Source organism: Nymphaea colorata, chromosome 10 (assembly GCF_008831285.2).
Source record: "Nymphaea colorata isolate Beijing-Zhang1983 chromosome 10, ASM883128v2, whole genome shotgun sequence".
Lineage (NCBI taxonomy): Eukaryota > Viridiplantae > Streptophyta > Magnoliopsida > Nymphaeales > Nymphaeaceae > Nymphaea > Nymphaea colorata.
In genome coordinates this window covers 21,878,548-21,905,057 of record NC_045147.1, presented here as the reverse complement: position 1 = coordinate 21,905,057, position 26,510 = coordinate 21,878,548, and the positions used below count along the sequence as shown (strand labels likewise).

At 38.8% G+C, this 26,510-nt stretch overlaps 2 protein-coding genes and 1 long non-coding RNA gene across 3 annotated transcripts; all 3 read right to left on the bottom strand.

Annotated features, from left to right (window-relative positions):
* Positions 1 to 1,824: 1,824 nt before the first annotated feature.
* Positions 1,825 to 5,561, bottom strand: LOC116262720 (inactive beta-amylase 9-like). Its single transcript, XM_031642206.2, has 3 exons — positions 4,737 to 5,561; positions 3,014 to 3,490; positions 1,825 to 2,897 (listed from the first exon to the last, which is right to left on the bottom strand). The coding sequence occupies exons 1-3, from the start codon at positions 4,986 to 4,988 to the stop codon at positions 2,013 to 2,015; spliced, it is 1,614 nt and encodes a 537-aa protein (XP_031498066.1). The 5' UTR covers positions 4,989 to 5,561; the 3' UTR covers positions 1,825 to 2,012.
* Positions 5,562 to 13,201: 7,640 nt separating this feature from the next.
* LOC126410418 (uncharacterized) lies at positions 13,202 to 16,032 on the bottom strand. The gene is made up of 2 exons (XR_007574357.1): positions 15,674 to 16,032; positions 13,202 to 15,125 (listed from the first exon to the last, which is right to left on the bottom strand). It is a non-coding gene; the product is annotated as an uncharacterized LOC126410418 (long non-coding RNA).
* A 1,177-nt stretch (positions 16,033 to 17,209) lies between these two features.
* Positions 17,210 to 20,915, bottom strand: LOC116263055 (tryptophan synthase beta chain 1-like). The gene is made up of 5 exons (XM_031642636.2): positions 20,419 to 20,915; positions 19,100 to 19,453; positions 18,237 to 18,676; positions 17,821 to 17,915; positions 17,210 to 17,743 (listed from the first exon to the last, which is right to left on the bottom strand). Exons 1-5 carry the CDS (start codon positions 20,767 to 20,769, stop codon positions 17,571 to 17,573), a joined length of 1,413 nt encoding a protein of 470 aa, XP_031498496.2. The 5' UTR covers positions 20,770 to 20,915; the 3' UTR covers positions 17,210 to 17,570.
* Positions 20,916 to 26,510: the final 5,595 nt, after the last annotated feature.

The window sequence follows — 26,510 nt, the reverse complement described above, 5'->3', positions numbered from 1 at the left end:
TAACCATGAAACAGGGCCCCACCTTTACCCCCTCGCCTTTTAACTCACGTTAAGAACTAAATAAGGTGGAGTTGCAGGGGCTCTCGCTTTTTCCTTTTTCTCTATGAGAATGAAAAACCACTTTTTGAATGCAGAATTTTGACTGAGGCCCTTGTTTGGCTGTTGCCCTTTAAAGCAAGTTCTTAAACAGAAAGTTCATAAATGGAGCCCTATTTTTAAAATTGCAACTAAAAAGGTCGACTCTAAATAGAAGAAGCCCTTACCTAGTCAGTCTGATTTATTGCAGTAAAAGAAGAGAGTCAGAAGATGGCCTCCAGTGACTTAACCATAGAACTTCAGACAAGATGTTGGCGCTTTTTAAAGTCTGATATTTTGGATGCTTGGAGTTGGGGTTATCCCTTTCTTCGAAGGTGTGGTTCAAAATAACTTTCAAAATCTGGAATTGAAAATGAAAAAAAAAATGTCTAATCCCAATATGGAGAACAAATGGAGAAGTGGATGCCATCAGGAGGATGGTCAGGACACCGGGTGGACCCAATTTTTGGACATGTTACCGAAAGGATTTGATCCGTGATGGCAATTTGTCAAGGGCCAGTTGGACCTGATCTGTCAGGGGAAAGTGACTGGGAACACGATAAAATTTCCTATCTCAATGCGCTTGTGGCGTTTGTGCCACAAAACCCCTTCGTACTGCTAACCGGTAAACTGGTTTTAGGGTCCCTGTTTTTGTTTCCTTTTGCAAGTTTTTGCTTCTTTATTTAACGTATACGGTATGCTAAGTTACACATGGCTCTGGCAATTTATTTAAATTTGAACTTCCTGCAAGTTAAGGGTCTTCAATCTAGCTAATTTCCCAAGTGAACCGAGCTTTTGTTGGCTAGATTGCAAGACATTCTTAGGGAGGACGTCGGAAATTTGCCTGATCATACCCAAATGGTGCCCATTCCAAGTTCAAAGAGAAATGAAGACCTGGTTCTTTGCTGTTAAATGAGGAAGTGTTCTTTTTGACAAGGGTTGACGTTCTCTATGTGCATCTTCAGATCCAGGAAGCGTTTGATGGACAAGTTTATGCACAATCACCTTTTAAGTCCACAATTGCAAATGCTTTGTGAACTGTTTGGTAAGAGTTTACGGCAATCGCCAGAGACAAACATGTGTTTTATCGAGAAAAATGCCAAATTTTGTTTTGTATAATAGCGAATCTTTGCGTTGGAAAAAGACACTTGACTATTCGTGCTGATGGTTATCAAACTATCCGTTAATCCTACACGAACTTCGTCCATAAACTTTTACTAAAGCTTAGTAAACTGTTTTCTGCACCATCGCTGCCAATAAGAGATTCTCCTAGAAGGAAGAGCACCAAGAGGTTTTACATCAAGAAACAAAGTGGAACTGGGAGGTGTATAGAGAGAATTGTTCTGTACCGATTAATAAGTTGGAGGGTTTATATCTTTGACAACCACAATAGGCAAGAAGAGAGACACAGTCACACAAGGAGTTGGGTCCTCTGAATTGTAGTTGTCAGGAACGAGTTATCCCTGATTACACGCATTCAAAGAACTGGGAGAGTTTGTGAGAGAAAGAGACCATGAAGCAGCTTGGATTATGTTAACAGAGCGGGCATAAATAATAGCAAATTTATCGTTAATTTTTTGGAACTCATCGGAGGTTTCTGATTCTAACTGAAGTTCGCCTCTACTAATTAATTTTCCTTGCTGAAATCAAGCTTGTGGACTCTTAACTGAAGCCACCCTCGAATCTAGTCATCAACAAAATAAAAAACAGAAGAAAATACAAACATACAGAATTAGGAAATCCCCTCACTGTAAGCTCTACTTTAAGTATATTTGGCTATAATATAATTGGAGGATCACATACATTATTCTATTCTACATTATAGAAACAAGGAACAAACTTCCCGAAATGAGCCTAACTGCCACACGAGTATCACCAGCTACAGTATAATATGCAAATATTTACATCGCCAAAGAAGAGTAGGACTGAGAATCCGCTCATGCTGGCACCAGCAATGTCTTCTCTGACTGAGCAGCCCCAACGAAGGAGAGCTTCTGCTCGTTGTCTGGGAGGTCATCAATATCTTTTTCAGGCAACTCCAACCCCCGGAAGAACTCTGTGAACTTTGGCCAATGTTCCGGTGAGAAGAAGTATGCACCCATTCTGCAGTAGTTGAATGTATCTAAGCTCCACTGGTCATTCTTAAGGTTCTCTTTAATCCTACTGAAATTGTCTGGTATACCGGAAACTGATGTGTTTTCCCCTGATAATGACACTCCATGCTCGAAGCAAGCCGCTCTTATTTGCGAGATTACGGACTCCGGGCTTGATAGCGCTTCAGATGGTTGATGAGCATCAGAGAGGTCCATCCCTGGCAGCACTAGTGTAGCTGAATTTGCGGCAAACATTCTGGCAATGGCGGTATAGCCGTTTCTTCTGTCAGCATTGTAGAATCCTGCGGTCAGCTCAGCAGAATGTGACCGAGTCTTGTACCAACTGTGCACCAGCGGGACTTTGCCGGAGATGGTGACTGCGCTATCGCCGAAAACCTGTGACGCGAGAGAGAGGATGCGATCGCCGTGGTCAATCAGCTGGCCTGAATACCAGCTGAGGAAGAAATCACCATATGGTGTCTCCCAGGAACCGCCGGAGTCCTTGAAGAAGTTGTTAGTGTGTGGCCAGTGGTTGTAGTTAGGCGCATCATGAGGTCCGGATTGACCCCAAAGAGTATTGCCTGAACTTTCAGCGTGTTGCTTCAGGCTGGAAAGCATGTGTTTGTCATAACATTGAAACTCTCCGACCCCCTGAATCTTGCCGCGTCGATTTTCCGGGAATGAGGGGTACCTAAGCTCACCATCGGGGCCAAGGCTCACTGAGATATCCTGTTAGAAAATTCGAATTTCAGACCAAAAAAAAAAAGGACAGCCATTGACGACAGAAACAGTCGAACCCAAATAAGAGAGACTGTTCTTCATCCAATATTGCAGATCATGTTTACCGTGATTGTGGTGCCTAAAAGGCTCGAGAACGACGACTTGAATTCAGAAAGATATTCTCCATAGACTTGTATCGGAGACTTCCCTGCAAGTACCGGAAGCTCATCAACTGCCAACGACAAGCAGTGCATGTACCGTTTTCCGGCGCGGTCCCTGAAGAAAATATCAGGTTCGCTTTCTCCGATCTTAACCACCCACGAAGGAAGCGAGATGTTGGGTCTACCATGGAGACAGAGAGAAAACCGGAGCTTAAGCCCGGAATCACGGATCATTTCAGCAAGAGATTGATATGCAGACCAGTTGAATTTTCCCTCAGATTCATTCCCTACGATGCCCCACCACACTGGGACGCTCACACCCGTAACACCAAGCAGCTTCAAAGCTTTCAATCCGGCGGAGACGGCCTTCATATGGTTCAAGTTGTTGTCGGGCGAGACTGTATCAAGAGGAAGTGCTACGTAAAACGGAGTTCGACCACTCTGCGTGACAACGTTCAGAAGAGTTAGGGCCGTGTTAAATGGTAGGAATTGAATTCCAACTAGTTTTTACTTTCAAGTCTCCATGAACTGAAGGAAACATATTTACTTCAACCCAAATCAAACAAGTTGACACTTGAATCGGTTTCGCGTTATTAAACCTTCAAAGCCAGACTCTTCAGCTGATCAGTTTGAAATTTACGAGTTAACTAGCATCATTTTATTGCAAAATTTACTCCTCTATTGGCTACCGATAGTTGGATTCTGAGGGTTCATATCTAAGTTTTTCCTTCAAACGCTTGCAGAAACACAGAGAAGAAAAAAGGAACTGACAGATGGAAGCGAAAACAAACATCTGTAGAGGCGCTTGCACCACAACAATTAATTATCCCACCAATAAACAACTACCCAAGTTGCTACTTCGTAAGAAAAACTACCCACCAAAGCCAGTAGACCCAAACAAATACTAGTTGTAAACATCCCGAATGGATTCCATTAAAGTCTTAGAAGACCACTTTGGCCTCTTACGAAACATAGGAAGCCTAACCTCACGTATATAATCACTGTGAGATTTTATTCATTTCAGGAGTAAGTATCAGTTAAAATTTCTTATTACCTTGTTCCCAAAAATATCGATTAGCTCAGGGCATAAAACAAATATCAAGGATAACAAAGCCATACTACATGAAGAAGGATCTTCACTGTCGACCATTAGAATTTTCTAAGAGGAAAATGAAAAACAGAAAATCGTGGGAGGAAAAAAACAAAGAGGGAAAAAAAAGAAACATTTGAACTTCATTGCCTCCGAGTAAGCGAGACGACAAGTCTCACGCGTCGAAGGGGGATAGTGAAGGTGGACGGACAATCTCGTCATTTCAAAGACAAGTCATTATCGACATATCCCGAATTTGGCGGAAAGTAACGGGCCTTCTACCCAACAAAAACACAAAATTTTACCACGCTGCAAAGAAGAAACAGAGCAAGGATAAATCTTCTTGGCAAAAATAAAGAAAAAATCTGGAGTCTATTCCTGATCACCAGAACAGGGGGAAAGTTCTACGAAAAAAAAGTCAGGAGGAAAAAAATCTATAGCGTTTTATAAAGACACTCCTCTGACTACAAGGAGCAACAAAGGGGGCAATCCTGAAGCAAACCCCTCACATAGCAACTAGATTTAAGCTAACATGAAAAGAGAAACGGACTAGCTAACATGAAAAGAGAAACAGACACCAAGATCGAAATTTTTTACCTTCTTATCGTGCGAACGCTTGCCGGCTGCCTTCTCAACGACGGCCATCTCTGCCCTGGTGGCCGTCACCAGAGAGACTCCAGCCACCCTCCTCCGCCTTCCCCCGGCCCCCGCGGAACCGAACCCGATTGAACTCAAGTCCCTCCTGGAAGGCGCCAATTCTCTGCAACATCCGGCGAGATCCGACTTCAAAAGTGCCGAGTTCTTTCTCCCGGCGGGAAACTGCGCGCTTCCGATCACCGAAACCTCCATGATTCCTTTCAAAAAAAATCAGGAAACCCGACCCGTTTGATATGACAAGAAATCAGACCCCTGGGTTCAATATCACTGATTTCAGGAAAAAATCCCAGTTTAAAAAAGAGAGGGAGAGAGAAGCCCTTTTCTCAAAGAAAAATCAAAGACAAATCCTCCTAAAATCGAATAAACCAGGTTCTTTCGTTATCTTATAATGAAAATATGGGATTCAGTCAAGGATGAGAATCACCAAGAAGAAAAAGTATTTTGCAAATGATACAGGACAAAACCGCAGCTCCAACTTTACCGAGAAAGGAAAATCCAAATATCTAAATATGCAAACAGGAACTGATTATATCCAGAAAAAGAGAATTCAGGATAATTTACAGACAGATGTCTGCTAGATACTCGATGGGCAACGAGAATCCAGGGAGAAGAAGTATTAACAGGATAAGAAAATAAGGAAACGAGTAACAATGAGCCGTCTAGGATGACCAAGGGAGGAAATCGTAGTCGTAGGGCTGAGAAATTTTCTCCTTTGTTCTCTTTGCAGCAGAAAATCGAGCGAAGAGAGGAGAAAGGAAGGAATCCCGCGAGCAGAGCAGGAGGCTGCATGCGCTTATTTGAAGGAAAACTCGGGGGGAGGGAGGGGGGACACTGAACTGTTGCCCTCATCCTTGCTCAACAACTACCAAAATGCCACCGCGTTCCACCAACCAAGCCTCATCTTAATTCAAACATACTTATTTTTAAATGAACGTCTGTTTAAAAATATATGTCAAATTATCTTAAGCAAAAAAAAAAAAAGGGAATTTGGTCTTGTGTTTGCTCTAAACTTTCGAAGGAATATGGTGACAGAATGTAATTGTAAATTAAAGAACTAGAATACTTAAAAGGATGGTTAAGAACACTGTGACTATTCTAGGAATCTACTCAAATATTAGAGTGGATTCATAAAACATTTGTTCAATTGTTTCGTTTTAATGAACATAATTAGATGATTTTTACTACTAAAAAATTAAATTAGATGAATACCCGAATTGGGTCCCTAAATTTCATTGTAAGGGCTCACAATCATACTAAAACATTATATAAGATGCACATACCAGACGCCAGCTTATGAGTGCTAGAATAATGAATTTTAGAATTAAAATGCTCATTGTTTAAGAACTTGGAATTATTAAACAAATATAGTATTTGGTTTTTGGAATTAGGAAACTAGAAAACCTAGAATTTTATTTCATTTTAGTTTGAGAAGGAATTATGTTCTGAAATTTTAATTCTTGAATCAAAATTTCAAACCATCAAAGACCCCTTAAATTTCAAATCTCAACTTGCACAAATGCAATATAATTGTTAAGCAATTATTAGATGGACAAAATTATAAATTTCTTTTTCTTTACTTTATGTGAGGACACTTACCCCTAAGTGTCTTAAAAAATATCAACATGTTATTTCAACGTACTTCTCTTTAATTATAATCATTCTTTTAGCAGGCAATACTGTGTTAGCATTTCCATGAATATGTCCGACGAAACACTAGTGCAGCATTACTGTTACCAAAAGCCTCTTTAATATGTTCTCAAATTTAACTTTTAAGTTGTATTCGATAACTTCGGATCTTAGATCGATAGACTACATAAATAAAAATATGTGTATTGGAAGAACCTCAGTTTAAACAAACTGGATATCTCATGCTACATATTAAAAAAAAACATAGATTAAAGGTTGAATGGGGAGTTCTAAAATCCACATTGAAACAAATATGTTTTAGTTATTCATTAATAATAACAAGATGATACTCAAATGAAGGTGTACGTTAAATTGTTTTCAATATTTAATCACAAACAGGCAGTGCCGGTCATGTCGGTCTTATTTCCGGTTTCCGTCTGGTGGCATTCTCGAAATTTGGAGCGTCTTCGGGGCATCTGTTCGGCAACCACGAGAGCAGAATAAAATGATATGCCACGTGGAAAGCAGACGACATTTAGGCCACATAATAAAAGATATAAAGAAGAAAAAGTTCCTTCCGTCTACGCTTTTGCGGTCGACAATGAGGATATCGCTGTGACGTGTCGTCTTGTTGAGGTGACAGGTAGGAGAGTGACGTCAAGACAGTAAATCGTCATATCTCTACCACGTGTCATTGCCCAGCAACTCCGCTGACATGTCTTTGGGAAAACTTTGTTTAAATGAACATAGCATAGTTGGCTGATTGGTTAGTAAAAGTTCGATCACTAGTTCAATTTGTATGGGTGCGTGCTACAGTATGTTGAACTGGCTAACAAGTAAAAGTTTGATCACCAATTTGATTATCGTGGGTGCTATTCATTCGAACCGTAAACATTTACAATGGATGCGCAAGACTCCAATTAAATAGTGCATCGCTCCCTGTCAATGTACCAATACAACCTTCGACTTCGGAGGGCAAGGAGGAAAAAAAGAGGGTTTCGCTCTCTTGGAGGTATCTCTCTTACCACATCAAACCATATTCATATATGATTCATTCATACCAGGCGTTGAAAAATTGGATATGGATCCTATAGAAGGTGTTTGGCAGCAGTAACAAGTTGTTATTCTTTCATGAATTTGCTCAAAAAATTATGGTAGATTCATGAAACATTATGTCGCAGCATTTCATCGATTCGTTTCGTTAGAGCAGATTCATAAAAGAGTAATTGTAGCCAAACAGCCCCGTAGGAATCATTTTCTTCCGTCACAAAACAAAATCTTTCACAAGAGTAGACTTCGGTTTTAGTGGTTCTCTCGGAAAATGATTCCAAAAGGCGCTCGCAATCTGCAGACTGTGGGTTTTGGGTTGGGATCGATGAGCCCATGCTATATCGAGTCTGGCCTAATGGGAACTGGATTCAACGGCTCTCTGAAGCGGAATCAACGGTCAGAGTTTGTCTGATCGTCCAAATCCAATATTTAGATGCGGACAAGTAGGATGGGGTCTGGTAAAACCATGAATTTAAATTTCCTCGAGTTTGAGATTCGGGGTAATCAAATGCCTTCTTAGAATTCATCTTTTAGGAAAACAGAAAAAACAAAAGAGAAAGAATAACTAAGCATAAGCCAAACAAAATTTGTCAGACTTGAGATCCCTTGAAGCTGAAGGAAAGGCAAAGTTGAACACCCAAAGTAAGCATCTCTTAGCATAAACAGGTGGCAGTGAACTCGACTCCCTATCATGAAGGAAAATAAAAGGAGGAAAGAAACTAGGAAAAAAAAAAAGAACACCAAGTTTTTGTATTATTTTGGCAGGGAAGACCATACATCAGCATCACTGTGGAGAAACAAATTGTCTGCAAATATTATCTCAAATATTATGCCCATTTTTTACACCCAAACATTTCATGACAAATTATTAGGAAGTCCCCTTTTGTTATTTTCCACTTTTTTCCTAGGAAAACCAATGACCTGTGAAGGCATATTCAGGGGTTTATCTCCTCCACATGAGATTGGTCCATTTCAGCATCTGGGCAGGCAAGTTTTGGAAGTATGCTGAATTATTGAAGTTCATGTACAATAGGTAATCTTTGTCTCTCTGCATTATAGACCTTTTCACATCACTGCTCTCTGCCTATTGTGAGCATATGTGTCAAGCTTATCCCCACCTGGGTCATGCTTATAATGGAAGCCTCACATAGCTTAGAATCCCTTAAATGGCAGCCTCTCATTTTCTTTCTTCTTTTCTGAAAACAATAGATGGCTTCTAGGCTTTTTAGGTAGGGGATGTTATATCGAAACTTTATAATATGTCAACACCTTCATTTCCACTAATGGAACAGTATAGTTACATATGGTTGGAAAAGAAAAAAAAAATTCAAGGACATGTTTTGATATGTAATTGATGGAGAAAAGATCATAACATAGGGCGGATTTTACCACATCTTGACATACATAAATTCACATATTTTGCAATGCGTTTGACCCTTTTTTCCTTATATGTTGGTGTGCATCAAATGATTGATTTTCTTTATTTACATATACAAATTTTGTTAATTTTTAGTTTTTAATATATGAGTGCCCCTTAAAATTTCAAATTCAAACTAATAGTGCCCCTTAGCTAAAAATTTATGGTTCCGTCACTGAATTGAGCCCGCAGTTGAGTAGAATTGTATCCGTAGTCAGCGTTGTACCATTGACAATGGGGCGGATCCTCGAACTGCAAAAACCCAATCCACAAAGAAAAGCTGGCATGTAGGGAAGATTCATGGACCATTTTTTTCAGCCACCTGTATCCGTGTGTGATCGATTTTCCTGATTCTGATATTATCAGACCAAGTTCGTCATCCTGTTTTTTCCTGTTTTAGATATTTCCTGACCTGAGACTAAAATGCCTATAATTTATAGATATCGAGACGTCATGGCCGGCTAAATATCTTGGTCTGTCCTACTTTACTTGGATAAGTATTGGAACTAATCCACCGTCCGGCCATAATGCCTTCCACACTATAGGAGATGAATTTTGGACGCAACTCATTTGAGTTTGTATAAAGAATGTTTGCCATTGTTGAGGAACAGGTTAAAGATAAAGCAGAAAATAACATAAACAGGATATCATGATTTGGTATGTAATAAATAATATGACTACCATTGGGACACACAGTGATTCAATGGAAGCGGATGCGAGTGGCTGAGGACCGCACCAAAAAACACACGCACACATCAATAATGCATGCATCGCTAACCACCTATCATGAAAATGGCAAATCGTTAACGAAGATTTTAGATCTATTTCAGAACCAAATTTGACATAGCCAGTGTGCTGCTTGCGCTCTGCTACAGAAAGCAGGTAGAGGATGGGAGGACCCAGCATTAGCAGGGTACATTTGCAGTCAGATGGGACTCTAATCGGTCGCAGACAAGCGCGGTAAAACCCTTTCACCGGATAATCCCATCTGCAAACCCACTTGGTCTTATTGGTGGGCAGGTAGGTGCAATGGCTGAGCCATAGAAATCCAAACTAGGTTGTGCAATTGGAGGTGGGCATAACCACACTAGATCGAAGGAGTCTGAACAGCTAGGCAGAGCAATTCCAACATCAGTAACCGAGATGCACATCAGGCTAATGCACCAAGTTCTGCACTTGGGACAACTTTGTAGTCCATCTTTTGAAACAAGGCAAGAGAATTGAGAGGTGTTGAGAATCACGAGGCTTGCGCCAATCAAAACATTATTTGTTCACGGTAACTTAGTGTAAAACATGACTGCGATTCGGCTAGTTGCCCATCGTCGTGGAACATGGAGATGCAGAATTCTCATTGGTACCGCTTCCAACTAATGTCCTTCGTACAGGAAGAAGACCACCATTCATGAGATGATAGATCAAATGGAATTTGTGCTTCAGAAATTACGCAGATGGGCAGAAGTTAGGCTTCACAGCTGCAGAATTGCAGTCGCCACAGCAAACTTAAGAATAGTCATCTGGCGAAATTTTGAATCATGATAGCATCCAACTGGAATTGCAACAAGACTTGATATTGATCGTAAGTAAACATCGAATGGATGTTATCTACAGACGCATTAACAGCAGGAAGAGGAACAGTTATACACCACATTGACCACTAGCAAAAGGAACCCTTATGTTATCTTCAAAATTTTGCTGGCCCATGTGAATGATGAAGCAAAACCAAAGTGACAGGACCATGGATGACGGTAAGCACTCCTCGATGATGATGATGATGATGCTTTTCCCAGTCCAGCTCCCACCAGCAGATTATGCTAGAAATTCCACATCCATCTACATGACAAAGCTAACAATAGAATTGCAGGTAGGTGTACACATGAAATCCCATCGATGAAATAGATGTACTTTACATCGAATTGACAGATTTTACAGAGCTTAAAGACGGCTCTTCATGTGTTGAATCTGCTGATGTACGTGCCCACACCATGAACCACATAGAGTGGCCACAATTTTTTAAAGATCCAAAACTGGGGCTTTCTGTTTCCGAATATTGATTGCAGAAAATAATTATACCAGGGAAACACATACTTCTGGTAGGCATTTGAACGATAAGAAAGACTATGTATGTGCTATCATCACTCTGAACAAAACGGAGACCGTTGGAGTTTTAGGCACATCAACTTCATTGCAGCACCAAATCAAAGTTGATAAGAAGAAATTTACACTCTTAGGAAGAAATTTACACTCTTCTGAAAAAGCAGATCTCTTCTAACCAAAGATATGTGATTATAAATGAAGTTGGCTTTTTCGCCGACCCGCAAAGAAAAATGGAGTGAAAGATACAGGAAATAGGCAGCATGCCTTCTCACACTAGAAAAATGGAGACTATTCCAAAGAAAGAGTTCTGCGAAAAAGATAATTGATGACACAGAATACTAATGGCACGTTCATCCTTGCCATCAACAGGTTTCCATTTATTGTTGATGCTCATGATGAATGTTCGGTAAAACAATCAACTGAAAGAAAAAATCAGCAAATGTATTGATTTTCTGTGTTCTAACTTTCAGAGGCGCAATTCTAGAATCTAGAGACCTTGTGCTCAAAACAGTATCTTTGCCTCCTATAAAACTAGCCTTTTTCATAAATTTAGCCATCAGAAACTTCTAATAAAATGAAAACCTCAAAAATCGTGAACCAACATTCGGGTGTCATGTTCTCAGACGCTGAATTCGAACAAAAATAACTGGCTTAGTCACTTTATTAATCACTTCTTACTTTCCCCGGCCCTTTCTTCCCCTCTCGGTTGAACATTTTCATCAATGCAATTTACATGGCACTTCAAACCCAATTTTTACTTGGGTAGCTGTTTTCGGAACTGCAATCAAGCGTTTTGATCTGCGACCAAAGCGCCGTAACCAAGTTCCAGTAACTCAAAAGAAAAAGAAAAACCGAGCGCGTCCACGAATAGAACTAGTCGCGCACGGAACAGCATACCGATGCCTCTTGAGCAACAAGAAATGCAAGAAAAGTAACGCACGACTAATGGCTTCAATGGGAATGAGATGAAAGTAAAAAGAAACGGAAACCCACATCAGATCGTGCTTCAGATTAGCATTTTGGCACATTCCTCCTTGCCACCAACAAGCCGGGTAGAAGAGACTACCTCGGTTGCGCAAAGTTTCTTGTTGGTGGCTCATAGCCTATGATGCTCTCATCACCAGCAAAGACGTGGGTAATCGATTTAAACGCGAAAAAAATGGTGGAGTTCCGTCTCCAGAAAGGATGACAGAGAAGACATGGTGGCGAACCACCACAACCCATCTGAAACTTTTCTTGCGTATAAAAGACGGTGGAGTTAACAGTTTTCGGAGTGTAAAGGACCAGTATCAGAAACCACTGCTTGGTAGAGGGAGATACAAAAGAGAGAGAGAGAGAGAGAGGGAGGGAGGGAGACGCCGGAGGGGGGCGGCGGGGGTGTGGATTCTAGTTTTCTAGGGTTTATTGAGAGAGGTTACAGTTTTTAGAGCCCGGGAGAGAGAGAGACCCGACCTGAAGCCACGAGAAAGTTGGAGCTTATTGGTTTTTTGAAGTGGAGTTCCAGTTTCTAGGGTCCGATGTTGGAGGTGCTGAACCAGGGTTCGGACCGGGGGATGGGGCTAGATCCGGATCTCGAGATTGATAAAGAAATCCAGACGCATTGTCCGATAAGATAATGAAGAACCAATGCACCACCATACACAACTTGGATCGTACATGATAATTTTCAGCTTTTATGGACAAACGCGTGAAGAGATCAATAAAACGTGGATAACAAATATCTTTTCCGAGCCAAAGAAATATTCTTATGACAGAAGACATACATGTTAAAAGTACAAATGACAAAGTTCTATTAGTTAAACATTTCGTTCACGAAAGTGTTTTTCATGAAACCACTTGCACCGGTAAAAACTTGTGGAAAAATAAAAGCACTAGTTTATCTTAAAAGAGCAAGTTTCTAAAAATGTGTTCTACTTTTTTTCAAGTTAGATGTTCATTATAAGAGCAAGTTTTTCTCCTGTTTTCCTATTTTAGATCTTTCCTGACATGAAATTGAAATTCCTATAATTTCTAAATTTATTAGGTCGTGGCCTGATAAATATCTTGGTCTGTCCCATTTTACTTGGATAAGTACTGGAACTTAGGTACCCTCAGTCCAGCAAGCCTACCACATTACAGGAGATCAAGTTTGAACGCATCTCAAGGTCGTGACAAAGACTGGTTGCCGTGATTGAGAAACAGGTTAAAGGTAAGAGAAGAGAATAACAAGATATCATGATTCAGGAGGTAAATAATGTGACAACCATTGGAAGCATAATGATTCACACACGCTAGTGGACGCAAATGTTCTCATGACCAACCCAAAACACATCAGTGATGCTTACAATAGTCAGCCACCTATAATCAAGATGGCAAGTAAGCGAAGATTGTAGGTATATTTCAGAAACATAATTTCGACATAACAGTGTTACAGTATGCTGCTGTTGCTTTGCTACAGAAAGCAGGGTAAATGGCCGGAAACCCTTAAACAAGATCCAGCCCACCTTCAAACCTGCTTAATGTTACTTGTAGGCAGTTAGGTACAGTAACTGAGCCAGAAATCAAAACTAGGTTGTGCAATTGGAGACGAGCATCAGCCACTCAAGATCCAAGGGATCAGCACAGTTAGGTAGAGCAATTAAAACATCAGAATCCGAGATGCTTGTCAAGGTAATACACCAAATTCTGTTCTTGGGAAAATTGTGTAGTTTCATCTTCGCAACAAGATCAAAGACTTCAGGGCGTTGAGAATCATGAGACCTGAGAAACCAAGAAGTATTTATTCACAGTAGCTCAGTGTAGAACATGACTGCAATTTGGCAATTTGGCGATCTTCGTTGAACATGGAGATGCTAGCATTACTACTGCTTCCAAGTTGCAACTAATGTGCTTCGTACAGGAAGGAGGTCATCATTCATCGGATGATATTGAAGTACAATTGTGCTTCAGAAATTAAGTAGAAGTTCCCAGTTGCAGAATTGCAGTCCCCACAACAACTTGCAATAATGTGAAATTTTGAATCATGATTGAATCCAACTGCCATTGCAACAAGACTTGCTACCAGCCACAAGTAAACATCGAAAGGGATGTTATTTACATAAGAATGAACAGGAAGCGGACCAGTAATACACATGTTGACCGTTAGCAGAAAGATCTCTTCTGTTATCTTCAGAGTCCTGCTGGCCCATGTGAATGCTGAGGCTAAACTAATTGACAGGACCATGCATGACAGTAACCATTCTTATGATGATGATGATGACGCTATTCCCAGTCCAGATCCCACAGGCTGCTTAAGCCAGAAATTCCACATCTACCTATACGATAAAGCTAATAACATAATTGCAGGTAGATGCAGGGCAATATATCCCTCAGATGGAATAGATGTACTTGTACAACAAAATTGACAAGAGGATTTTGCATAGTTTTAAGACGGTTGGTGCACATATGCTGACGTAAGGGTCGACACCATGCGCACATAGAGTGACAAGTGACAAACACAATTTCAAAGAACCAAAGCTGGGGCTTCATATTACTGATGCTTTATTGCAAAAGAAAATGTACCGGTGATATACACGTTTCTGGTGAGCACTTGAACGGTAACAAAGACCATGTGATCATTACCATGAACAAAATGGCAGACATGCCAACTAAAACAAAATTTAATAATTCAAGCTTGTCAACTTCATTTCCACACCAAATCAAAGTAGATAAGAAGAAAATTACACTTTTTGGAAAGAGCAGATCTCTTCTAACACAAGATACATAACCGCAAATGGAGTTGAATTTTTCACCGCACCACAAAATAGAATGAGTAAAAGTTGAAGGAAATAGGCAGCAATGCCTACTCTCACTACAAAATTTCTCTGTTTCACACAAGAACGAGTTCAATAAAGATTAAAAGATGCGGTCGCGGAGAAGATAACTGATGCCTCAGATACATTAGCACGTTCACCCTTGCAATCAACAAGTTTCAATTTCTTGTTGATCCTTGTGATAGATGTTCTCATCATAGGCAGTAAAAAGATCAACCGAAATAACAAATCAGTAAATATATTTGTTCTCTCTGTTCAACTTCTCAAAGCCAAAAGGTGCTCCTTTAGAGTCCAGACATGATCATTCAAAACCCTGTGCTCAAGAAACGGTGTGGAAGCGCCTTCCGAAAACTAGCATTGTTCATAATTTGACCCATCAGAATTTCTACCAAAATGAAAAGGCAAAAATCGTAAACCAAAATTGGGGTGCCGTTTCCCCAAAAAGTGATTTCAAATAAGAATAACTACTTTAGTCACTTTAATCACTTGTTACCCTATTCTGGCCGTCATTCACCCGTTCTATTAAGCATTTTTATCGACGATCATTAAAGTCAGTATATATGGCACTTCCAACACATTTTTACCCGGTAAGCTGTCTTCTGAATTACAATCAAGCTTTTCTATCTGCAATCAAAGCGAAGGACTCAATTTACAATGACACAAAAGAAGGAGAAACACCAACCCTATTCACGAACAAAACGAATCAAGCCTGGAAGTGCATACTGAAGCCTTCCGAGCAAGAAATGCAAAAAAAGTAACGAACCGCAAGACCTAATGGCTTCCATTGGGATGCGAGATGAAAGTAAAAAAAAAAACGAATACCCAAGTCAGATGATGCCTCAGATTAGCATTTCAGCACATTCTTCCTTGCCACCAACAAGCCGGGTAGAAGGGATTACCTCTTTTGCGCAAGGTTCTTGTTGGAGGCTCATGGCCTATGATGCTCTTATCACCGGCGAAGACATGGATAATCGATTTAGAAAGTAAGAGAGTTGGTGGACTTCCATCCCTAGAAAGGACGACAGAGAAGCCATGGTGGCGAACCACCACAAACCATCTGAATCTTTTCTTCCTATAATAGGATGCCCAGAAGCTGCAATAGTAGAAAAGATGACATTTGGTCATTTACACATTCCATTTCGGAAACCAATCGTAGAAAGGGTCGCGTTAACAATTTTCAGAGTGTAAAATCCCATTTCAGAAAACACTGGTTGGTACAGAGAGAGAGAGAGAGAGAGGTTTCTCCATTCTAGGGTTAACGATAGACGGGTGAGAGAGATAGAGAGTTGGTAGGGTTTTAGAGAGAGAGAAAAAGAGAGAAGATCCGGATCAGGAGGCAGAATCCAGATCTGATGTCCGATAACGCAGCGCCATGCGCAATTTGAATTTTTCTGCCAATTTACGATTAGTATTTGATACGATAATATATGAAATTTTATCGACAAATTAACATGTCAAGAAATGATTAAAATGTAAAAACAAATACCTTGGCTGGGTACAAGAAATACTTTAGCATAATAGAAGAGGAATAAGCGTCATAAGACTGAATCTCTAAAGTGCTATTAGTTAAATATTTTGTTTATAGACAATGTCAAACTCATCAAACACTATTTCCAAATTATTACCACGAATAACAAGGGCATCCTTTTTTTTCCAGCAGAAAACAGTTATGTTGCATTTTATAGTCTTAGATTATCCAAAGCCGCATAAAAAAATGTGTGTTTTGAGAGATTCTCATTAGCATGAACTAAAACCATGGTACATGTTAAAGAGCATGAATTTAAAATGAGATAGGGGTGTTTTGATCTTAAATTTATGGATCTAAAATCCTAAGATTTAAGATCACCACAGGTTGATGAAACAAACACAACTTTATGGGCTACTTAGGTGATAAAATCGAACCAACTTTATTATAGCATAAAATGTTAAGACCTTTTGTCTTATTCCACCCGTTCATGGCCTTTTTTGCTTTATATAGTTAAAAAAATATTATATTTGATCTTTTGTTCTTTCTAGTCAAATAAACTTTTATAACAATTTCTTCTTTCTTTCCTCTTTTCCTCTTTTCTCCAATATTTTTTCTTTCCTTTTATATCGTTCAGAACCATTTTCTTTCCCTTCATCCAAATATCAAGGCTCTGTTCCCAATTCAAAAATTTTAAGCAACATACACATGAAAAGTGTAAAAGGTTGGATTATTGTATGATACACATGAAGGGTTGGACTCAATGAACATTTAAGATACAATAAAATTATCAGTGGGAAGGGAGATTGCTTGGTGTTCATTATGCAATAAGTAGTTTTCACCATCATTGTTACACTTCAGAACATTAATAAAAAGAAGATGTGATTACACATCAGTTCTTAACAATATACATTTTAATGCATTCAATTTAAAAATTACGCCACCACAAGTTTTTTTTTTTAGTGTGAATGTGACATAAAAATGAGATAACTTACTCTTCGCCTTACATGAAGTATGGTTGGCGGGTTGATAATAAAGAGGTTACAATAGAAGTGGGTAGGATTACTATGCCAATACAGAGAAACTGATAATAGGTATGAATTTGGCCGTGGTTAGGCAAGTATTGCTTCTTGCTTTTTGATATAAGGGGACTGTATAGTTTCCCTACGTCGTAATCCACTCTATGATGCTAAGCATCCTGTTTTTGAAATTTTATTTTTTCAAATTCTCTTGTATAGATCATTCCTTTTGAAAAGGAAGGGAGCCATCTCCCCGCAGAATTCCATTGGAACTTATTCTTCTCCTTCTTCTTTGAGAATCCTTGATGGTGATCACTGTATATGGTGTAAGACCATCTCTGCATCCTTGTCGCCCCTCCCACTGATGTTGACCACCACCCTTGAGCCATGAGGCAGCTGAGGGCAGAGCTTGTCGAGGAAGGCCAGAGCATGTGATGCCTCCAATGCAGGAATTATGCCTTCCAATGCACACAGTCTCTTGAATGCTGCAGGCAAGAGAGCACTTATCAGGAACTTAATCTTAATCATCTAAAATGAGAGAGAGAGAGAGAGATTGTCCTACCATTCACTGCCTCTGCATCAGTGACGGTGTAATACTCGACGCGTCCTATATCCTTGAGGAAACTGAGCTGCGGCCCGACTCCCGGATACTCCAACCTAACACAGTTATCAACAATCAATTATATCGTGAAGTACTTAGAGATAACTATTTTTTATCTGTATGGAGTTTAGTGGCGGGTCAGGAATCCAAACAATTCTGAAACGGCAACATAATCAAACAACATTTATATGATCAACTTCGGAGACAATGTTAGATCTATACTGAATTCAGTGGCAGGTCAGCAACACAAACAATTCTGAAACAGCGACATCGTAGACGATCAAGTGATCAATATTAATAGTATTCAAAGAAGATGGGCGCTACCCATTTGCATTCCTTGAACCAAAGGCAAAAAAAAACAATTAATATCAACTTACCCAACACCAATGGAGTGAGGATCAGTCATTTGGCCATAGTCATCTTGGAGAAGGTAGCTCATGGAGCCATGGAAGACGCCAACCTCCCCTCTGGCGAGAGTTGCAGAGTGCCTCCCACTTCCCAACCCCAAGCCTGCTGCCTCCACACCTATGAGTCTCACCTTCTGATCTCCCAAGAACTCGCTAAAGATTCCCATTGCATTCGACCCACTGCCCACACAGGCCAGAACAACATCTGGCAGCTTCCCTGCTCCCCATCTCTCTGTTGCTTGCTTCCTCACCTCCTTCCCGATGACTGACTGAAACTCCCCCACCATTGATGGGCATGGGTGCGGACCAACGAGTGACCCTGAGAGGTGGAAGCTGGTGTCTAGGTTTGACACCCACTCCCTGATTGCTTGTGATGCTGCATCTTTGAAGTTGCCCTCTACAGATCTTACCTATAAGAAGAAAACAAAAATACAAATTAAACGGTTTTTCTTTCAGATGTTTGTGAAAATTTAAGTAGCTACATTCAAGTTTCCCCAATCACTCCCACAACCCGCTCCTAGCAGTAGTTGTAGTTTATGTAACTCAAAAAGTTTGGAACCAGGACACTTCAATCATTTAGTCAACCTCCTTATCAATTTTCTGAAGAATTTTAAAAATATTCAATAACACGAGGCTAAACTGTTTCATGATAGGGTGTTACAATAATAGGTCCTTATTAGTGCACTGATATCAATTTTTCGATCAATAAAACGAACATACATAAAAGTATATACGTTTTCAAAACAATAAATAAAATTTCACTTTGGAAGTTATAATTTATTTTCGAACTGGTTGAAAAGGTTTCTGAAGAAGCACAGAGAAGACTAATCTACCTCAGCACCAAGGGTCCTCATCTGAAGGAGGTTGTGAGGCTGCCGTTCCATGTCCCTAGTGCCCATGAAAACGGTGCAGCTCAAGCCCATCCTGGCACATGCCGCCGCCGCGGCGACTCCATGCTGCCCTGCGCCGGTTGCAGCCACGGCGTGCTCATACCCAAGCTTCTTCGCGGCCAATGCCTGACCAATTGCATTGTTAATCTTATGTGATCCAGTGTGGATCAAATCTTCCCTCTTCAAGTATATCTCCACTCCAGCTCCAACTTCCTTGTAGTAGTTCGATAACTTCTCGGCATAGTATAAAGGCGATTCGCGACCAGCATAGTCTCTTAGCAGTACCTGCAGCTCCATCTACATCAAGCATCAACAGTCGTATGTTAATAAACCATTGCTTGAAGGCCTGTAATACAATATATAGCTAAGATTCCATTTATTTAAAAGGTTGTCACTCTATGTATGTGTAATATTAGAACCTTGTAGATTGATTTGATTGGTAGTAGTGGTGGCCACAAATACCACTAGCCTTTGTTACTGAGCTTTCTCACAGTGATCTGCAAAAGAAGGAGCTCAATATAAGGAACATCCTTCTTTGCTTGATTCTCTGGGTTTGTTGGGATGTCCATATCCAAATCTAAATCTATCCGAGCCGAACAGGTGGTATGGAATTTTCCAGTAAAAGTAACTACAGTAAATGTCTTTTTCATGCCGACAATTGCTACTGACAGATGTCAATTAACACTATGGATATCAATAGTAATAGATTCTGTGTATATAAAGACCATTCAATATAAACTTATACAAAAAATATATTAATTAGCAAAAGTTTTACATGTTTACGGTTACTAATTTTGCATAAACGTATTCTAGTTTAAGTTATTTCCATAAAAAATTTTGGTTTTCTACTACTGAAATTTTAGTAGTTTTATACTGAGAAATCAGTGCCTGTATGTGCTTGATCCAACCAAAAAAAGTTCGTAAACTTTGAATGTTTTTATTAAAAATTAGTGGATGTAGATTCTCCTCGACTACCCTAGAGTATACCATTCACAAAACATATGACAATCCAAAAAATTTCATGGATTTGGCGGTTCTTGATTATTTCCTTCTAAGAACTAGAAAGCTACCATCTTTTTCGAGTGCCTTGGCTTGTCACTGGTGCATGCCTTAAGGGAAATTAAGAAGAAGATGGCAGCTGCGGACAAGAGCTCGATCCATCTGAGTTAGACTTTCGAGTTCAAAAAGGTTCATGAGTTTAAATAAACTGGATTTATAATCTCCGATCAAAATCTGGAAAAACAAAGGATGAGAGAACGAACCTGGAAACTTGAATCCTCAATCAACTTACTGAAAGCATCCTCCAGCTTTCTTAAAGGAGTTATTAAGGTTTCCGGTACAAACTGGCCTCCATAGGAGCCAAAACGGCCACGGGAATCGGCCGGGATTCTGAGGTTCACCTCTCCCATCGTCTGCATCCCCGCCGCTCCACCGGCGATGCAATTGCTTGCATGCACAAGACGGGCAGCTCCACGTTTGAGCCCACCGCCTCTCTCTAGGCTAAAAATGGATGGCCGTGGCCTCAACCGCCTTTGATCGCACTCAGCCGATTCGACTGCCGGACAACTCGTAATGTTCCGTGAAACATTTGAGATAATTCCGGTGGCCTCCATTCGTCTGTGTGTGTGTGTGTGTCTCCCTCTCTGTGGCAACGAAGCTCTGAAGACAGAGACCTGTGTTTCAGATGTTTTGTTTACAACTCACAATCGAAGAAAACAGAGACAGATAGACGTGGAGATCACTGAGCAAGAAAATTTTGGTCTGATGGTGTTTATCACAAAGGAAGAATGCATGGAAGGCTGCCATGTTTTGAATGTATATTTATACACGCAAAGCCATGAATACCGTGGGATCTAGAGAAAGAAAGTTGAAACATTTTTTTTCCTGAACTTCTTTGCTTCCACGCAATTCACATTTGGATTCATACATAGATTTTTTCACATGAACAACGAGGGAATAATGAACAGTCGATAAACTTAGGGTATCCTAGAACTCTTGACTTTTCATCGGCAGTAAAGTCATCTGGGATGAAGTGTACCTTGGATGAGTCCTCTCATTAAACACGCTTAGGAATCTCACTGTTAATAGAGAGAAAAGTCCGTTCATGGAGACCAGCGTTGGCATTTCTCGTCCATATATTTTCATATCAAACTGAAGGTTGGAACTGTCAACAACAAAAATGTCCGTTTTGAAAGGGACTGGTATGCCAGTTCTTGTAATAATAATCAAACTTCATAATTTAGGAAAATCACATAAGGACATTTAGTGAGAGAAAGGTGGAGGACGTAGCAAAATTGTCGAACGGCTTTATTTTACTTTAGTGTTTTCATTTTTTTTTTGTTCGCCTCATTATATTGATGTATGAAATTTTAGTGCGCCAGTATGATTCATTATAATAGTCATCTCTGATTAATAACAAAAAATGAACTTTGTGGGAAAAAAATAAACTAAAAAAATTAAAAAATACATCATTTTTAATTAATTTTCAAAATGTTTCCCTCCTACCTTTTTGTTTTTTTTTTTTGGCGTAAAGGGCGGCGCATGCAACTCATTCTTAATAGTTAGCAACTCATTTTCAGTGGTCAGGTTGCTCAAATGATAAAAATACTCCAATAATTAAAAAAAAAAAGGTGAAATCCCTCACTACAAGGACAGATATGTAAAGGTAAAAAAAAAAACACCCTTTGAAAAAAACAAAAAAACCCCATGACGAGCATTTAGGAAACTAGGAAAACTTTCCTCAGAGCCATCCGGACTCTCTAGGAAGCAACGTGATGCTGGAATGTTGCGAATTTGATTGCCATGCGACTGGGGGGGCACAGGCCCCCCAAGTTTTCAAACTTAAACTTTTAAAAAAAATAGTTTTATTTTATAAAATTTTTTTAAAAAAAAGGTCGATCCTATTAAAAAATTTTATTTAGTAGTCACAAATAAGACAGTACAACCCTACCCTGGCTCCACCCCGCCATGAAAGGGCAACATCTCCGATAGGGCGACGTCCTGTTAGGCCTTCTCAATGACAGCGCTTTCATGAAATGTCTCACATAATTTAATTAATGCAAAAACAACATGACATTAGAGAGGGAGATGAAAGGAAAAATGTGACCCACGTTTTGTGTTGTGGAGGAAACGTTTTTTGTTGGGTTTGTGCACGCCTCACACTCAACTGCTGCGACATCTTCACATGCACGACCGGCGAAGGGTCGTCGGCGGCAGGTGGCCAAGTCAAGCTTGTCGTCCGGTGGCCAGCTTTACTTCACACGGCACTTTCCGGTGCGACAAAGAAAAGAGAGAAATATTTTTCCTATCCATCACATTCCCACACTCTTATTGCTGTGATGCCATTAGTTGGGATACCACACAATACTCTGTTTGGATTGGAGCGGAACAGATGGAAAGGAATGTAAAGGAAAGAAAATGAGAAAAATGAAAGGAAAGGAACACCTCTCCCTTTTCCCTCCCACTCTCTTCAGTTTTATAAAGATTGAAATTACATTAGGAAATCACTTCCTTTTCCTTGCTCTCATTTCCTTTGCACCTTAACACAATCTTCAGCTCTCTTTTCATTTCTCTCACCATTAATTAGTCATGCAAACACAACAACTGTCTTTCTTTTGGTTCATTTTTCACCCAATCCCTTCATCGAAACAAGGTGGAAGAGCATAGCATGCATGGAAAACAAAGAAAAAGACAAAATTATAGATGTTGAGCTCTTGTTAGTAAAACATAATCAAGAGTATTTGATAGCATATAGTGCACTTTATTGCCACATAGTGAAGATTGATTGGTGAGTGCATAATTTCATAAACTTTATTTACTGTACAAGACATGCATGGTGTTGTCACGGTAATGTAATGATGAGCTTAGTATTAACTTATTCTCTTTAATTTTGTCACAACCGTCCATTCAGATGGCCTTCCTGAGTGAGTTAGATAGCTATAGTCACTATTTCCCTATATATATATATATATATATAAGAGATTGGTAGTTTGATTTTTTGCTAACAATTATTCTTAAATAAAATATAAACAACTTAATATATTTTAAAAACTATTTTGTTACAAAACATGTTTTGGTTCAAGTTATATTATGAAAAACGTGAGATTTTATAATATCAAAATGTTGATGGTATGAGAGTCATTCATTTTTTGCTTATTATAAAAATACTATCAAAGTCTAAAAACTTAGTATATATCTTGCATCAACCTATTTTTAAGATCGTATCGATTATGTTAGATTGCTAAAAAAAAAAAACACCTTAAACATTACATTTAAGGCAACTTGTGATGACCAGAATGATAAAATTACCATAGAAAAATTACTGTGCAAAAAAGTTAGTCCTAGAAAGGTCTGCCTTTTTTGAGTGGGATTTTTTTTTCCAAAATCAATGAAAAACACATGTTAAAGTTTTTTGTGTTTGATGTTGCAAGGGAAAATGGTACGAACAGGATAAAATTTTTTGATGCAAAGTAATTTTTCATGTGCATCAAACGAAGCTAAATGATTTGGGTTTTGTCCATGACATAATAGTAGGGGTTTTGTCCACGACATAATAGTAGGGGTTTCTACCATTTTCTTTCTCTCAAGGGAAAATGGTATGAACAGGAGAAATTTCTTTGATGCAAAGTATTTTTCATGTGCATCGAATGGAGCTAAATGATTTGGGTTTTGTCCATGACACAATAGTAGGGGTTTTGTCTATCACCTAATAGTAGGTTTCTACCACTTTTTTTTCTCTCTCTCATTATATATATATTATATATATATATCTAACTAAAAATGTTGATTAAAATATTTATCATCTTTTTTTCTTCATTTTTCTCTTAACTGTTTATCATGTTGAATCAGACAGTGTGACGGTACGAATTGTCCCTATATTTTGCACAGTCACATACTCCTTCTATCATGTTAAACTAACTTAGTAAATCCATTTGGTTAATGTCGTGAGGGGCTGGATCCATATGGATACATTGATGGTTGTTCTTGGAGTTATTTCGTTCCAGTTTTCGGGTTGCTCGCCTCATCAGTGTATGAAAATTTCGTGTACCAACATGGTTAATGATAAAAACTAACATAAAATGAAGGGACAAAAAAATAAATTCAAATTTTTTAAAAATGTAAAAAATAATTATTTTTAAATAATTTTCAAAATGTCCCCTTCCTACCTTTTGTTTTTTGGCCTAAACGGGGCATGCAACTCATTTTCAGTTGTCAATGGTCAGGTGCTTAAATGCTAAAAATATGCCACATAATTAAAAAAAAAAAAAAGTGAAATCCCTCCATACAAGGACAAATATATAAAGGTGAACAATAAAATATTACACTCTATAAAAACCAATGATCGATCGGGAGGGTAGAGGGAAGGGGAGCACGCACGGCCCCCAAGTGCTCAAAATTTAAATTTTTAAAAAATTTAGTTTTACTTTTATAAAACTTTTGAAAAAATAAGGGTTGGCCCCACTAAACATTTTTAAAATTTTTATTTAATAGTCACAAACAAACAGGGCTCCACCCCTACATGAAATGGCTATTTCTCCAATCGGATTGTAGGCCTTCTCAATTGGACAATGGCAGCGCTTTCATTAAATGTTTCACATAATTTAATTAATCCAAAAACAACTTTGGCACTAGAGAGGGAGATGGAACATAAAGATGTGACCCACGTTTAGAGGAAACATTTCATGTTGTGTTCTCCTTGGGATTTGTGCATGCCCTTGTGAACAATGAGGGTTTATGACGATTAAAATTCATTCTCACACTCAACGGACCAGTAGCGACATATAGGTTGGCGTCGGCAATTGTCCACACCAGTAATAAAATTTTGAATTTTCTTATAATTATTTACTTATTTATATATGTTATGCATGCGAATCTTTATAACAGTGCCCCATTTGGCTTTACCGTTGGACGAAACATTTTTTTTCACATGCATGTCCAGCAAAAACTCATGGGCGGCATCTCCCTGGCCGGCTTTACTTCAGACGGCACTTTTCGGTGACACAAAGTAAAAAGGGAAATAGTTTTCGTATCCATCACTTTTCTACAAGACTACAGTCTTATTGATGCGATGTCATTAGTATTTTTTATAAGACTACAGTCTTATTGATGTGATGTCATTAGTTTTAATAATGAAAATGAATGGAAAGAAAATACAATTGAAAAGAAAATAAGAAAAATGAAAGAAAGGAACACCTTTTCCATTTCCTCCCAATCTCTTCATTTTTTTTTTAGAGAGATTGAAATTACATTTGAAAATAATTTTCTTTTCCTCTCATTTCCTTTGCACCTTAACACAATTTTCAGCTCTCTTTTCATTTCTCTCACCATTAATTAGTCATCCAAACACAAGAAATGACGTCATTTTCTTTCATTTTTCACCCAATCCCTCCATCCAAACAAGATGTATGCTAAGAGCATAGTATGTATGGAAAACAAGGAAAAGGACAAAATTATCCATGCACCTAACCCAGTTTGCATTACTTTAAGCTGCAATATTTATAGATGTTGGGCTCTTGTTAGTAAAACATAATCAAGAGCATTTGATGGCAGATAATGCACTTTATTGTCACATAGTGAAGATTGATTGGTGAGTGCATAATTTCGTAACCTTTATTTACCGTAAAAGATATGCATGGTATTGTCACAATAATGTAATGGTGAGGTTAGTATTAACTTACAATTTTTTTTCTTTAATTTTGTCACAATCGTCCATTCGAATGGCCTTCTGAGTGAGTTTGATAATTCTGGATACCTACTATAGTCACCATTCCCCTATATATATATAAAGAGAGATAAAGAGGTTGGTAGAAACTGTATGCAAATTTGAATTTTTGCTAAAGATTATTTTTATATAAAATATAAACACCTTAATATATATTTTAAAAACTATTTTGGTACAAAACATGTTTTGATTCAAGTTATTTTATGAAAAATGCGAGGTTTTCTAATGTCAAAATGATAGAGTTCCAACATATGGATCTGGACCTGATCCACTTACATTTTTTTCATTGGTATAAGATTATCAAGGATAAGCATGCCTTATGTCTAGTCAGAGACGCATATGAATCCTTGAACATTCAAGTTCCGAGCCAAAATCGGATCAAATCTTACATCCTGTTCCTTTTTTTTTTTTCTTTTATGGCGATTAATGGGTTTCGGCTCTCTTTTTGAGTGATGGGATGATCATCCTCTTGCGCTTCTAAAAAAACATATGTTGCTCTTCTAAAAAAACATATGGTAGATTTTAAATACCAAATCTGGTAAAAGAAACCCCATAAGAAAGTTTAAGATTCAAATATCAGACATTTGAGACAATTATAGAAATAAGTCATCTCAAGATTGATGGAAATGAGGT